This window comes from Acyrthosiphon pisum, chromosome A1 (genome assembly GCF_005508785.2).
Source record: "Acyrthosiphon pisum isolate AL4f chromosome A1, pea_aphid_22Mar2018_4r6ur, whole genome shotgun sequence".
In the NCBI taxonomy this organism is placed as follows: Eukaryota; Metazoa; Arthropoda; class Insecta; order Hemiptera; family Aphididae; genus Acyrthosiphon; species Acyrthosiphon pisum.
Genome location: NC_042494.1, coordinates 66,324,790 through 66,340,242, shown reverse-complemented (window position 1 = coordinate 66,340,242; position 15,453 = coordinate 66,324,790). Strand labels below are relative to the sequence as shown.

Sequence of the window (15,453 nt, the reverse complement as noted above, 5' to 3'; positions counted from 1 at the left end):
CCCTTAACAAAGATGAGCATGTTTACGATCGTTTATAATCATTATGATATTTATTTTTTTATTATTCCAACGATCCAACATACATTACCTTTCCACTCAGACACTTTACAGAGCGATAGTAAAACGAAACGAAAGTGTCGTGACGTGATTTCATCGTTCACTCACTTTTGCCCAACTCTGTCTGATCGTGTTTTTCCATTTTCCATAGGAACAGCGCCGAACGACCCTCTACGAACGCGGCCAACTCGACACCATCACCGTGGTCTAGTCAAGAAATTCGCGGCACATTGGGTGGCAGTGTCGTTCCGTGGCAGTGCGTCCCGGACCGCGTATATCCGGTTAGCGGTTACGGCCCGCCCAAAAATATCAACCAGGCAGCGTACCAGAACCGGAGCAACAACAATCCGGAAACGTGCACGACGTCAGCTTCGGTCGACACAAATCGGAACAGTGCGATGATCGCAATGACGACGACAACCGACGACGCCAAGTCCACAGCCGCTACAACTTCGGCTGCGGTGGGGCAGTCGATCAAGTCCAGCAAGTCTTTCGAGAGCGGCGTGCTAGGGCAACACGCCAACACACCCAACGGCGTCATACCATGGCCGGGTGACAGAGGAAAACCCAGACCGTCGCACCAGTGGGACCACCATAACGGTACGTCGTCATCGTCGTCACCACATCACCACCTCCATCATCAGCAGCAGCAGCACCACCATCAACAACAGCAGAACCAACAACAACAGCACCAACAGCAACAAAATCACACACAACAACAGCACAATGGGTCGTCCTCATACGGGGTCGGCGGCGGTGGTGGTGCTGATATCTTGTACCTAGGCAACAGGTCCTCGGGGGTGCGCACTTCTTCTAGGGGTGGTCCGACGTACTTTTCGCCACAACACAATCACGTGAGTGTTAACTGCAATCGATTTTCGATTAATCAGAATTAATTTTTCTTCCACTTAACTTCATTCGACTTAAAACTCGACTTACTGGCGTCTGGAATTCCCCAACTTACAATACCTTTCGTCCTTAAATACACGATACACAATTTACAGAGTGGTTTGAGCATGCTCAATTATTGAATCATGATTTACAATATGTATAGGTACTTTGAGAACGCATTATAAGGAATTTCAATAACCGATATCGGAATTTAGAAAACTGTCCTCTAATGAATATAATATTATATAATCACACAAACTTTTTTTTTTTTTTTACAAGAGTTCCTATTATCTTTTTTACACCGATAATTGCTGTTAAGTGTACAGTTATAATATATTCGTTTTATATAATATGAAACCATATGATTTTAGGTGGATAGACTGTCGAACTCCGAACTGAGGTCGTCAGCCAGCCTAGAGGAGATTCTTTCGCCGATCCTGCAGAGCAAACTGACCACGTGTGAGTATAACTATACGCGAATACAAAAAACGCAATACCAAAACAATATTATATTATATTTAATAATATAATATTATGTAAAGCAGTATATAATTGAACGAATTTTTTTTTGTTTCTGGATAGAATTCTCGCGGGGACGCAAACCATATGGCGGTGAGTCGATACGATTTATATATTACCATCGTAATATGAATTGCAATCGATCGATCGATTGACGAGAGGAAATCGATTACGGCCGCGACTTGGACGACGACGAGTGAAACACGCTGCGCCGGCTACTTTTTATGTGTACATAATATATAATTTATCATTTATCATAATTTTTCATTTAGATGACGCGAGCACGCACGCACGCATGCATAAGCCATATTATATTACATTTATATTATACGAACGTGTATAGTGTAAAAAGAAAACGATTTATCTCATCACTACGTATATACCTACTGTACGCATATACATTATACATATATATATATATATATATAATCTACACATATTATAGGGAAACCTTTTCGAGAATATAATATTATGTCTGTATACACGAGCGCGAGTTTTCTTCTTCACCGTTTTTATTATTATTATTACTATTATTTATTCTTTTCACTTTTGAGAGAAACCGTCAAAGGGCGTCGATAAGTCTGAGTTTTTATTAAATATTTTTATTTTTTTTTTATGATCTCTATTTTCTTATCCTACCCTTTTTTTTTCTTGATACTCTGGTCGTTTTCTCTCGTTTCCCACTCATATTATATAATATATTATTATTATTATTATTATTATTATTGTAATCGTTTATCGTGCCTCCGTCGCGCTCGTCGGGTTAATAAAAGTATAGTATACCAAAGCTCAATATTATGATCAACACATGTGTTCCGCGCATATTATTATATATATACATTATTATTAATATAAATTATTATTACTACCTATTATTAGTTGTGTAAGACGCGTGTCTTGTAAGTACATTTAATATAATTTAATGACAATGTGTACATTATTTTTTTTTTTTATATTACATAATATTATTATTATTACCTATCATATTGTATATTATTATATTGATAAACTGTGTGTTTTCACGCGTGAGGCAGTAGGTACCTCTCTATTCATTTTTGTTCATTAACATTTTGTTTTCGAAATTAAAAACAATTATCTAATAACATATTATAATATTATATCATATAATATATTGTACAAATACGAGTGTAACAATATACTTATAATATAATAATATAATATTATTATGTTTTGTATTTCTGATGATAATATTTTAATAGATACATATGTATATATACAGGCACTCAACAATTAAATTGAAATTCAAACGAATTATTTTTTTTTCCGATCGTGATGTCGAAATTATCTCGTTTTATTTATTGTTTTTATTTTCTACAAAAATACTAATTATAATATTTGTACTGATAATCAAATACTACTTTTTTTTATTTGTTTGTTTTGTTTTTGTTTTATGTATACCGTTAAAAACGAAAACACTTTTTTTGCGGTCTCTATATTATTATAATATAATGGAGAGAAAAATATTTGCACTTTTGTATTAACCGTAACGTTTGTTGTGTTGTTTTATCTGTTTGCAGTGAAGCCCATAAATAAGTTGGATAATGACATATTATTATTGTATTATATTATATGATATGCTACGGAAATATAATAAAATAATATTATATTATTTGTTCGTTTTTGTGTCTTCGTTCGTCCCGTCATCGTCGGATACCGGGCGTTTGCTGGACGTGACAAACTCCCAAATATTCTGCGCCTTTTCGCGGCCTCCGGAGTCCTTGATCGAGTGTGCGCTCACTTCGTATTCCTGTAAAAAAAACAACAAATAAAGTTTAAAAATCGTTTTTTAAATAAAGAACGTGAAATTCAAAAAGACCAAACTATCTTCACAACGACAGTTATAATATCACAATATTAATCACTGTAAACGATTTGGTAACTTGATTTCATTACAATATTACACTACATTTCATTTTTTTTTTTTTAAGTGTAACCCTACTACGGAGGGTAGACCGTACTAAATTTGTCACCTAGACGGATTTCTCGCTCCATAAAATATTAAAATTTAAGCTAGATGTAATATTATAATATGTTACCATGCAGATATCAAAGAAAATGTTGTCAGGTTGCATAATCAACCTATCACAGCATTTGGGCAATGATAATATTTTGTAAATATTTTGGACTGCTTGAATAATGAATATTTGACTAATAATATTTTATTCACACGATAACAAAATATTGGACTATATGGTTGCACAAACATGTTGACTTAATATTTTATAATGTTTCCATGAAAATGTTTTTTGAAAAAATATGATTAAAATATTTTGTTGATATTTTTTACAAAATATTTTTCAAATGTGAACTTCTTGGCCAAAAAACATAAATACATTTTTTCCTTTTTATTTACGCAACTTTTTCAAATATCTTGACAACTATATTGTTTTCCTGAAAATATTTTTACCATAGTTGGAAAATATTAAAATGCTGTGTGGGATACCTACTCTATGCCTTAATTTAAGAAGAAATAGTGACAATATTAATTATTTTTGTAATTATTCATTATACGATGAATGTTGTTAAAACTTTTATAATTTTCGTCTGTCTTTTTATAAGTAGGTACTTATTCACATTTGAAATATCGTATTTTTTTTTTGTTGTCAATTTGATGTTTTGAAAGAAGTTCCATCACGCTACACTCACACTATTTTTTCATCAATAACTGCACCACAAAATACACCCTTCGACTAAGCCGATTGTCTACAATGGTGGCCTACGCAAAATAATTTGAAATATCGTTAAAAGCTAAATCTGTTGTCCGTTCAATTTATGATAGTAATATACTTTGACTAATGTCATTATTTTTTTTAGTCCCTGCGCACCATTCTTCGGATACTGAATTTAATGATTAATACTTAAGACGTAAGGTGAGGATATTAATTATAACTTTTATTTTTACACTTTTGCAGACCAAAATATAAATCAAGTTTAGTATCACGAAAAATCAGATATATTATTTTTCATATTTAAGTATTTCTAGGATGTAATTTAAAACAAAATGTGTAGGTCTTTTTATTTACTATCATTGTAAGTAAATTTTCTTTTTAAATTTCAAAGAACATTTTTAAAAATCTTTTTTTCTTATCTCATATATTATCGAGTACGTGTTCATTATTGATTCGTTTCAGACATAATACACCTGTAGGCTATGATCATAGGACAAAATCCTTGTATAATAAAATTTTTCAACTTCCCTTTTAAGTCACAGTATTTAATTATTTTAAGTAATTAACTAAAAAACTATCCTTTGATATTTTTCATGCATATTTCATGCATTTTTAGAGTTTTTAAGGACATCTAATTATTATTAAATTTCATCATTTACATTTTTTTTCTTGAGTCTTTCGACTCACATTGACTCATTGGGTTAATGGACTCCAATACTATTTGATCCCGAAGTGAGTCCAATATGCGGTAATTATATATTTTTATGTTTCATCTATATCGCGGACGACAAGACGATATGTGTCGAAAGTTTGCAGCGATATCGACATACGGTTGTCGATGTCGTTGTCCACCACTTCGACCAGATCATATATTATATAATATTTTTTCCGCATAGAAAATCACAATATTTCACGTTCTTGTCAGATTTTACGACAAAATAACTACTACATACATTAACGCTATTAAATGTGCGAAGTAAATATATTATTATAACATGTACTCACATAGCATATACCTATGTATTATATTTTGTAGTCTGACGCGCATCCTATTCTGTCATATTTCATAAAAAGTACCTACGAGCTGTAGTAATGTGTGTATACGTGTGCTATAACAAAACGGGTAGGTTGGCGGGGTTGAAAAGGTCTCTCGCATTGTGTCGGACGAGCGCCACCGATGGGGAGCAGCCGACTAATACGCGTCGGCGCGGTCATAATAATAGACGACTATGATCCCTAACGAGCGCAGTTTTGTGTCGAGCATTAAACATAATACGCGAATATAATACAACATAGTTGTACAGGGTGATTCGCAAGGCGCGTTCGCCCCAATTCGTTTCCACCATGATGGGTATGAAATCATTCGAATTCTGATTTTTTCCAATTTTTTTATTAGGCGTTACCAACGATATGATATTATATTATACAAGGACCACGGGTTTTCAAATACTTGGACTTTTAACATTCGTTTAAGGAGTGTCGTCTTACGGTGATATGAACTGTTTATTTATTTTTTCAAATATCCGTCACGTTTTCTTGTCGTCCGTTATACAAGTGGTTAGTGAGGGGTTGGTAGGCGTCATTTTTAAAAAAATGAATTATTTAACTCAAAGTACAACAAGGGATAAGCATAAAAATATAGTCCACGAAATCATGATAGTAATTTATATTAATTCATTAAAATTGTATAATGATTAACGTAAACAATTTGAATACTTAAAGAACTAGTATACATTTATTATTCCAATTTTGTATTTTTTTTTTTTTTTTTTATAACGACTCATTACCTAATATTAAATGTATTTTATATTGCACTTAGGTTGGTATATGTAGGTAGGTATATATATTATATGTAAAAATATTCTCAAGGGCTATTATTCTTATTACAAAAATTCATATAACTTTGTATACAATTTGTTCAAATTTCGATTCGGTTATATTTATATAGTTATTTATTATAGATATTAGTTATTTTCAGTAACACTGCATCTGCTAAACAATTTAGTAATTACAATTGCCGTAGAAAAAGGTGACGGTTCTCATTTAAAAAAATTTCGTTATTTCTACCGTCACGGGATACTCCTTAAGTAGGTATCTTTGAGAATTATATGTTTAAAAATGCCAAAAATCAGAATTTTATACTTTATGCGTTATGTGTTATGAACACCGATCATGGTGATGAGAATGATCGGCAAACACATTCATACCCTGTATATACATAGTGTAAGGCCGCATTGTGCTTTCTTACAGGGTGTACCATTTAATAATATCGACCTCGTTCCAAAATCCACTTTAAGTGCCTTTATAGTATAAGTGCCTATATGGAGTGTTTCTTTGGAGATCAAGTTTTAAATCGGTTCAGCACAATAATATACGCCACTGTGTGAACTGAAGTCGTGGCCAATACCACCTCTTTTCAATCGATATCTATGACTGAAAACTACGACGATGGATGGTTTTTATATTTCCATAAAAAACTAGACAACATTGAAATAAGAAAAAAGCATTTAAATAATCGAAATAATATTATTATATAGGTATAATACGGTGAAATGTGAATAATAAATAATATCATCTGCAGAACTTATTGCAAAATTAATCATTTACCTATCTACTGTTTATGATATTATTATATATTATAATATCGATAATGTAAATATTCTTTTGTCTTGAATTTATAATAATAATATGTTGACACAAATCGTGTATTGGAAGTATTTTGTTAATTTGTTGGTATTTTATTTCCAAATGTTAGTAAGAAACAAAAAAAAAATGATATCCATTACTCGGAGGTACGCGTTTAATATTACATATATATGTCAAGTCAATGTAATATTTAGGTCTTGGGAATGTTATAAGATTTTCCAACCTAAAATGCAGCTTTTACTAAAACATAAAATATATAAACATAAACTGTTATTTTTATGGTCAACTCTTAAAAGCCTAAACTTTTATATTTGGCTTTTAGTGCATGTTGTGTTCTATCTTCCATCAAAGTGCTAAAAACAATTTTCCACTAAACATTTTCCAATGGCTTTTTGTTTAGATTGATTTTGATTCGTATATTCAGCCACCTTATTTGTAGCGGTGCGTGAGAATAGTTTATGTTTATATCATTAATGGACTGTCGTTTTGATAAATGTATTTTAAAAATATTGATTTTTGCCAGATTTGTATGAAAACATCCCATGCTGTGTACGTTATACACAACATAAAAGAGTTGTAGTTACATTCACTATGCAATTTATTGTATAATTATTAATTTACAACGTTTCGTTATAGAAAGCCCGCGAACTACGTACCGAATTATTATACTTATCTCTGCGGGTTCGTCCCCTCGAAATTCGTTTCATATTGTCTCTCAACAAACGATATATAGGTACAGTGAAACTTCCTCATAACGGAATTGATCGGTATCAAATGTTTTTCCGTTATAAAAGAGTTTCCGTTATAGGGAGATTAAAATATACCGGTTATAGGTTATCCGCAGGACTATTGTTAGTTTCCGTTGTCAGAAGAGTTTTGTCTTACATGGGGTCCGTTATAAGGAGGTTTTACTATATACGTATCATACCAGCCAACAAATGGTTCGATGTTTTCGGCAAAATAACGAATCGAGAAGATGAGCTTCTCATCGCGTGGTAGAAAAGTCCAAGAGTACGCGAGTATTATATATTATGGTATACGATAATGTATTATTACGGCGGCGGCCTGTCGGCGCGGATGGCTGTGAAATGTAATTTATTTTGACTCGATGCCTCGTGCTTTTAATCGACGCGATATATTATATGGTCGTCGTCGGTGGCGATGATCGATAAAAGAAAATATAGCCCCTCTGCCCGGGGACGCGAAAACGACGGGCCCGGAGATTTATGCGTTTTCGGGAAATCAGATCGTAAGAATACGCTGCAGCCGTCGGTCTTGGCGCAGGATCGTCGAGAAAAAAAATCACAGATTAGGTATATGTATATAACCTAAGTATTTATACCTGTCCGAGTGAATATTATTGTTATTTATTGTTATTTTTATATTCGTCAGCCACTTAATAATCGGTTTCAATTCGACACGTAATATAATCAGCCGTCGCGTAGGACTTAGGAGCGCGAACGTAGCAGATAATATTATTATTCAGGATAAAAGGATCTACGAAACCCTCGCCTGCCACGAATAGCGACGTCTTTAACCATATTAAAAGCCGATTGAGCGGAGGTAAAATTTAAGTTTTTGATAGATAGTAAATAAATATACTACCTAATAATACAAACAAATATATTATAATTATACGATGAATTATATAATTTCTTATTTTAACGTAATGTGTTATTAGATGCAGTAGGTGAGTTGATTCCCGGGTCATTATATGCTACGGTATACTGGTAATCTCATTACCAGATACCAATTTTTGTGTTATACATTTTTACCATATTACTACATTTTTTTAATAAGATTTTTATAACAAAAAATTGAATGATTTTCAAAATATAAAAAAACTAAAAAGAACAACATTTTTGAGAAACTTGTCAGCCAAATTCCTCGTGGTGTTTCTTGAATTACTAATTAGGCAAATAGGCTGAATATTTGACTAAATATTGAAAATAATATTTAATGACCTGCAGGGAATCAACTCGCACGTACCTCTTAATGACCCGGGAATCAACTCAACAGTATCAATACAGGTAAACAGGTACCCAGGAATCAACTCGTATGCAGCCTTATTAGATACCTACATACATCGCTGATTTTAAAGTTTTGAATGGTAGAATACGCAGAGATAACATACAATATTTAAATGTCCGTAATAAATTGTTAGATTGTTGCCCATAAAACGATCCAGTATAGGTACCTTTATCATCAAATGTCCAGGATCCTCTAAAGGTCCAACCATGTACAAAAATATTTAAAATCATAAGTTTTTGGGCGAGTATAGAATTTTTTATGGCAATGCTAGTATAATGCTTGATCTTGAATTAGTGGTAGAAATGGGTGCAGGAGGGCAGAGCTCACTAATATTTTACATTTTGGATTTTTTATGTATTTTTTTATTATTATTTTTTTATATTTTTAATAATTAAAACTTCCGTCAAATAAAGTGTTTTACCCACATTTCATGAACCATTGTTTAATTTTCGTTTTATACATGTTTTTCATGTCATAACGTTACGGCATACACTCATACTCAATTAATAGTATTTTCATCTGTATAACTATATAATATATATTCGTTTGACATGAGTTACACACTGATCAGATTCTATAATATAAATTAGTTATTACTAATTACTATTAATTACAATGAGCACCTATATTATGAACGCTAGCTGTTATGATTCCCATAAAATATTATATGATAGTACATTATTATTTCTACATTATAATATACACCCATAGTGAACCGTCCAAATAATATTATGTTGGTACGTTAACATTATTATTGCTGTTGCCCACGCGTGTGAAACCAGTCCGATTTTTTTTTTCTGAAATAATTTAATTAGCGTGATAAATTCAGCTTCGGAAAAATCATTGCCTATTAGTTTTATTATTTCAACAGGGAGATGCAAATCCGTTATAACATTACACATTAAAACATCTTATATTCTGGGAATCTTGAAACCGTATATAATACCTACGCTATTCTTAACTTATGTCGGTTTTTAACTTAAAAACAGCCGTTGATGGTTGATACAATGTAGGTACCTACTGAAGAATTTACAGGTAACTACGTAAAAACAGTTTCTCAAAATATTTTAATCATGTTTCTATTACGGTTTGTTTTACAACGGATTTCTGTATTTTGGCACTCCAAATCTAATCATTGTCAGTGAAGTGCAGAAATTATTATTGTCAGTCTGTACTGAAATTCCGCTCAAGTCTTTAATAAAATTGTATACCAATCAAATAATATCAGCCGTGTATATATTATTTATGCGTATTTAAAATATATATATTATAGCAGCGTGTCAGCTTTATCTATCGATTTCGCATATTAAATCACTAAAATTTACACAGAACTGCATGCAAATGCATAATTAAATAATTGTGTAACGATTAGTGACTTTGGCTGTGACCAGGGGCGTTTGAACGTTTTTTATTTTACCAGAACGATTAATGATTGAACAAAAGAAGAAAAACAAATTTAAATATCGATTATCAGAACAAAAGTGATTACATAATGTACATATTATATATATGTATGTAGTTTGTTAATTACATTTGTATGCATACCTTTCTGTTACACTTGTAAAAACGCATAAAATAATTAACGCACCTATATAGGTATAACACAATAATATAATATGACGTATACCCACGTATTACTATTCGACGTTTTTGTACATAATATTATATTGCCGCCAGCCACGGTTAATTGTTTTTTATAATTTCTCGGTGTCAGGTTTACGAGGATAAACATTTTTTAATCGCGCCGATCACCACGCCCCGCCGTCGTGGTCACCGATATACATATACCACTCACCTACACCCGACAAATTCGCTCATCACTCTGCGAGAACAAATTTTGAGGCCGTTCCCCTCGGTGTTAATAATTATTACTTACATTATATTATAGCTGCAGTGCGCAAAACGCCTCTCGCACTCGGTAAACGTAATTTGTGCTCATTAAAAAAAAAAATTTCATACTCGGAAAATAAAATAAAAAACACGAAAACTCCGAGTGCGTGTTTCTATATAGGGTCATTCACCAAGCCTGCTCACCTCCATTTTTTCCTATAATATAATAGATTTATTCGAATCCTGATCTATGGAATTTTCAAGTATACACTTAAGGTCCATATTTTCAATTGTTTAGATTTTTTATATCGTTTAAATTTTAAGGTGTGCCTTTTTTTCAAAAGATAGAATTGCCGGTTTTCTTGTAAATCGTTAAGCAGATGACTTTGTTTTAAAAATTTGAATTTATGTAAATGTAAATTCAAACGAGTAGGTAGTTTTGAAGTTATTAAACTTGATGTACTAAGAATGATAACTATGATAATAAGGTTGGAAGATAAGGTGGGGGGTGGGGGGTATGATTATTTGAATTTATATTGGTTTATCAAAATTACATGGTTTGTAAAAATTGTCAGATTATAACAAATATTAAATTCAATACCACATAACTAACGTAAAACCGTTTTTAATTACCTACCATTATCCTATCACATTTTAATAACTCAGAAAATATCACTTTAAATATTGATTTACATTCAACAACATTTTCGAAAAATAAAACTTATTTAATATCACAGTAGATATGCTAGAAATTAAATAATTGAAAATATAATCTCATGGCAGGTATATTTTATAAATTATAAAAATAAGAATTTGAATGAATTAAAGGACACTGAATCATCTTGTAAAATATACAATATTTTTTGAAACGACAAAAATTAGTTAATTTTAATGACGTACTCGAATCATGTATATTATATTATTATATCGTATTATTATGAAGTACAAATCATACAATAGTAATATAAGTATAATAAAATTCACATCGTCGTCGTTCCCGTCCGCGATCCAATCTACAACAGATTTCCATCACAAATCGCTCCAAATTCGCAACGACAGTATCGCATTATGGCATACAATAATACTTGTGAGCACTTTAAACGTCTGTTTTTATCTCATCGGAAGTCGTTACGTACCTATTATAATAATTATATTGTGCGCATTGCCAATTTATACTAACCGAGTAGCGGTTTTTGTTACATTTTAAAAAAAAATCACGTAGACGAGATTTTACGTTTTATAATAATACAATTAATATTATCAGGTATTATGCACGATGGAGAAATTCAATGATGAACGGAATGATGATGTTATTTTGAGCATTTGTGGCAGGTATACAATATAGCTCAACGTTTTTCTTCCATCTCGATTGTCGTCGGTAAACATAACAATATTATAATATAGGTACGATATATACATATTATAGTACTGCCCAACCGTTATTATTTTTTTTTTTAAAGATAACTAACAATAATATATTATAATAAAGTTGATCTGCATATTTTTTTAAATGCTACAGAATTTGATTGCAATAGTTGCTATGGACGATGAAAAATATGAAGTCGAAAGGTTAGGTTCAGTAACAACTAGTTTTGTAACAACTTGAAATTATTTAAAAAAATAAGTAAAAGGACGAGTATTTAACGTGTTACACGAATCACCTGGTACACACGTTGTTGGCTTGGTATTCGAACGATTTAAGCAAAATATTTCTATAAACTTTGACTGTCGACATAATTGAAAAAGTTCCACTCGACTTTTTATGTGTAGATAACGTAGTCCTACTAACAATAACATTACATTATATTAGGTATACGTTATTCATTTTGAACTTGGTCTTGGTTGTGCAGGTTATACGTGGTTAAAACCTCAAAAAAATGTTCGTAAATATATTTTGTTCGAATGCACGAACCGAGCGGACGCGACTGAAACAAACCCGCACCTTTTAATATTATATTGGTATTTAATTAATGATGAGATAAAGTTTCACCGGATTTTACTGCGAACGCGATAATAATTATAATATTATGCAGACGAGATTTTGCGTCGGACTCGCGTGTACCGATGACCTTAGCCCTCGTACCATCGAGTACTCGGGGTATAATACAAGTACTTACAGCTGGTGTACAGGTACATTAAATAAATATATAAATATAATTATTACTAGTTCGACGAGTAGCGTATAATATAGAAACTAGTTCCGTTAATGATAGATTTAGAACGCACGCGTACAGCTGCCGCGTAAATGCGTGTAATATCAATCGGAACGAGCGCAGTCGCCGTTGCGTTTTCGACGTTTCAATAATTATTATAATAATAAATAACTCGAGTAATAATAATGCAATAGTCGTCGTTTTTTTAATGGACTCTCCACGTATGATGTTAATATTACAATAATAATAATAAACTTCGCGCTGACCTCGACGCGAGAGACTTTAACGGGAATCAACGCTAACCCGCGACGTACACCGACTGTACATACGTCGTATATATTAATGTTATTATTATTTTATACGATTTTATCCCACGGTATACGATTGTCTTTTATCACTCGTCCGAAACACTTTAGAAATATTTGTATACGTTACGTATGCATTTTACGAGCTAACGCATAAGAAAATAATTGTAGTTTGTCGAAACGAGATTGTACGAAAAACAATTTTTAAGAACTTCTCCGATCGTGATCAATAAAATTTTCATAAGGTTATAATAAAATAAATAAATACAATAAGGTTATCTTATTGTCATAAGACATTAAATACTTAAATTAATGTCAGAGCTAGTACATAATACGCCTGCAGTAACAAATATTGTATTAAATATTTAAATATTCTATTTACTACATGATCAATAACTAATAAGACGTATATTATTACTATTATTAGCATTTAACCTAATGATTTCCTTTTAAATATTTATTTCATTTCATTTCATATACCTACATAACACCTATATATTTATGAATACTGGGCCCATTGAGAAGACTCGTGTGTGGGGGGAGGGGGTGGGGTCAAATGAACCATGATAATACAGTGGATGCCTCCTAATATGGACATCCACGTAAAATGGTCCAATTCCAATGTATATTAATTGATTTCGGTTTATATATGACCAATTGCTTTATGTGGGTAAATGAGTTTGGTCCTGTAACGTGTCCATATTAAGCGGAATCCACTGTACTGGCCAAATGACTCAGACATTATCCGATAATTTTATGTGGATTTACATAAATTAATGAAAAATTTATAAACTTACGTTGCCGAAGAACGTCGCAATCCGAAAGTCTGTCTCCACCGCGGCATTCAGATTCGTGGCCATGTGCTTCAGGACAACTCTGGCTCCGTTCTGCAACGGTTACACACGGGTAAAAAAAGATAATCCCTGGTCAGAAAAATGTAGTATTTTTGGTTTTAGCGCGTTTTCGATTCACCCACGGGTTGCGTGTGGAAATTATAAACATAAACAATTTGTAATGATTGCTCGGACTTAAAACAAATAAGACACAATACAATAACTATATAATATAATAAAGCGTGGTCAAAACGCTGTTGCGGGGTCGTACGCTTTATAGGTAGGTATAATACCTACTCGACAGTCGAGAAACACGAACACAACTGGTCTTGTCGTCGACTGCGACTCGTCCGCGCGTTTACGAGTTTACTCGTTTCTCTTGCAGCGTGCGGTGGGTAGCGCGCGTCGAAATCTCTCAAGGACAAACGTGCTATATATATATAGTAATTACGTCGGAGGAAACAATCGCATTATTATTATTGTGTGGTGTGTGTCTGTGTGTGTGTACGTATTCCCACGCGCATCCTTTCCGCTCTGCTGTTCCGGTCACATACACACGCACACAACCCGTCGCAGTTTTGGATTTAACGTCCGACTTTGGAGGAGCAGCCTCATGGATAACGGTGAAACCGGCTGTGTAATATTTATGTTGTTTATGTTTTTCTCTCTTTTAAACGACCTCTTTTCCGCTGTCGTATATGTTGTTAAGAATGGATGCGGCGATAAATCATAGTAATAATATTGATCATGGTGTGCATGAACTAGTTAAAAAATTGATTTGCTTATAACTTTTTAACTTGTTACAGTTTATATACCTAATTACCTTGATGATTAAACTAGTTAATGTTTTCGTTGTAACAACTAAGTACTGAATATTGGAGTTTTCCAGTTAATTTTATTATACTTTGTAGTATTTTATTTTTTCTCCATAAATATTGATGGAAATTCGCAAACGAACGTAAAAAATATGTAACTTACCTATAAATATTGCATATTTTTTATCTAGATAAATTATTTGGTATCACTTATCTATTATTATCTTTAGATTAATATTTTAATAATTAAAATATTGTCTTATACAGATAGGTAATTGTTGAGTTATTGTTTACGGCACTATATATTTGCGCGGCCTATAGACGAGTGGAAAAGAAAGGGATATGTGAGGGTGGAAAGGTCGTGGATTTTGTATTTTTAAAGGGTGTTGTTTTTCTCACCGGAACCGGAAGTCCTTCGGCTTCCTCACGCATCGCCGTACGCCAGTAGGCGACCGTCCACCGGCAATAGGGGTCCTGCGCGTCGACAAGCTTCAGCGCCGGGTGACCAGACCCCCCTCGTTCGGCGAGCAGACGAGGCATGACGGCAGCAACGAACAGTGGCTGCGGAAACACCGTCAAAACATTAACATGATAATAATAATGTAGATTCATCGATTTAGAGTGTTGTATGTGTGACCACGAGTAAGGTCAAATTGCACAATCGTTGTATAAGCCCTATTTAT

At 32.8% G+C, this 15,453-nt stretch overlaps 2 protein-coding genes across 3 annotated transcripts in view; one reads left to right on the top strand and one right to left on the bottom strand.

Annotated features, from left to right (window-relative positions):
* The window catches only part of LOC100163621 (band 4.1-like protein 4), a 171,967-nt gene extending 169,353 nt beyond the window's left edge, over positions 1-2,614 (top strand). For both annotated transcript variants that reach the window (XM_008182275.3, XM_001952827.5), the window contains 3 exons: positions 209-911; positions 1,320-1,407; positions 1,531-2,614. In XM_008182275.3, the coding sequence (XP_008180497.1) occupies positions 209-911; positions 1,320-1,407; positions 1,531-1,532 (793 nt within the window). In that variant the 3' untranslated portion in view covers positions 1,533-2,614. The remainder of the gene's footprint in view (positions 1-208; positions 912-1,319; positions 1,408-1,530) is intronic.
* Positions 2,615-3,032: 418 nt separating this feature from the next.
* LOC100575400 (cilia- and flagella-associated protein 161) lies at positions 3,033-15,325 on the bottom strand. Its single transcript, XM_029487396.1, has 3 exons — positions 15,170-15,325; positions 13,920-14,009; positions 3,033-3,235 (listed from the first exon to the last, which is right to left on the bottom strand). The coding sequence occupies exons 1-3, from the start codon at positions 15,308-15,310 to the stop codon at positions 3,095-3,097; spliced, it is 372 nt and encodes a 123-aa protein (XP_029343256.1). The 5' UTR covers positions 15,311-15,325; the 3' UTR covers positions 3,033-3,094.
* Between the last annotated feature and the right edge of the window lie 128 nt (positions 15,326-15,453).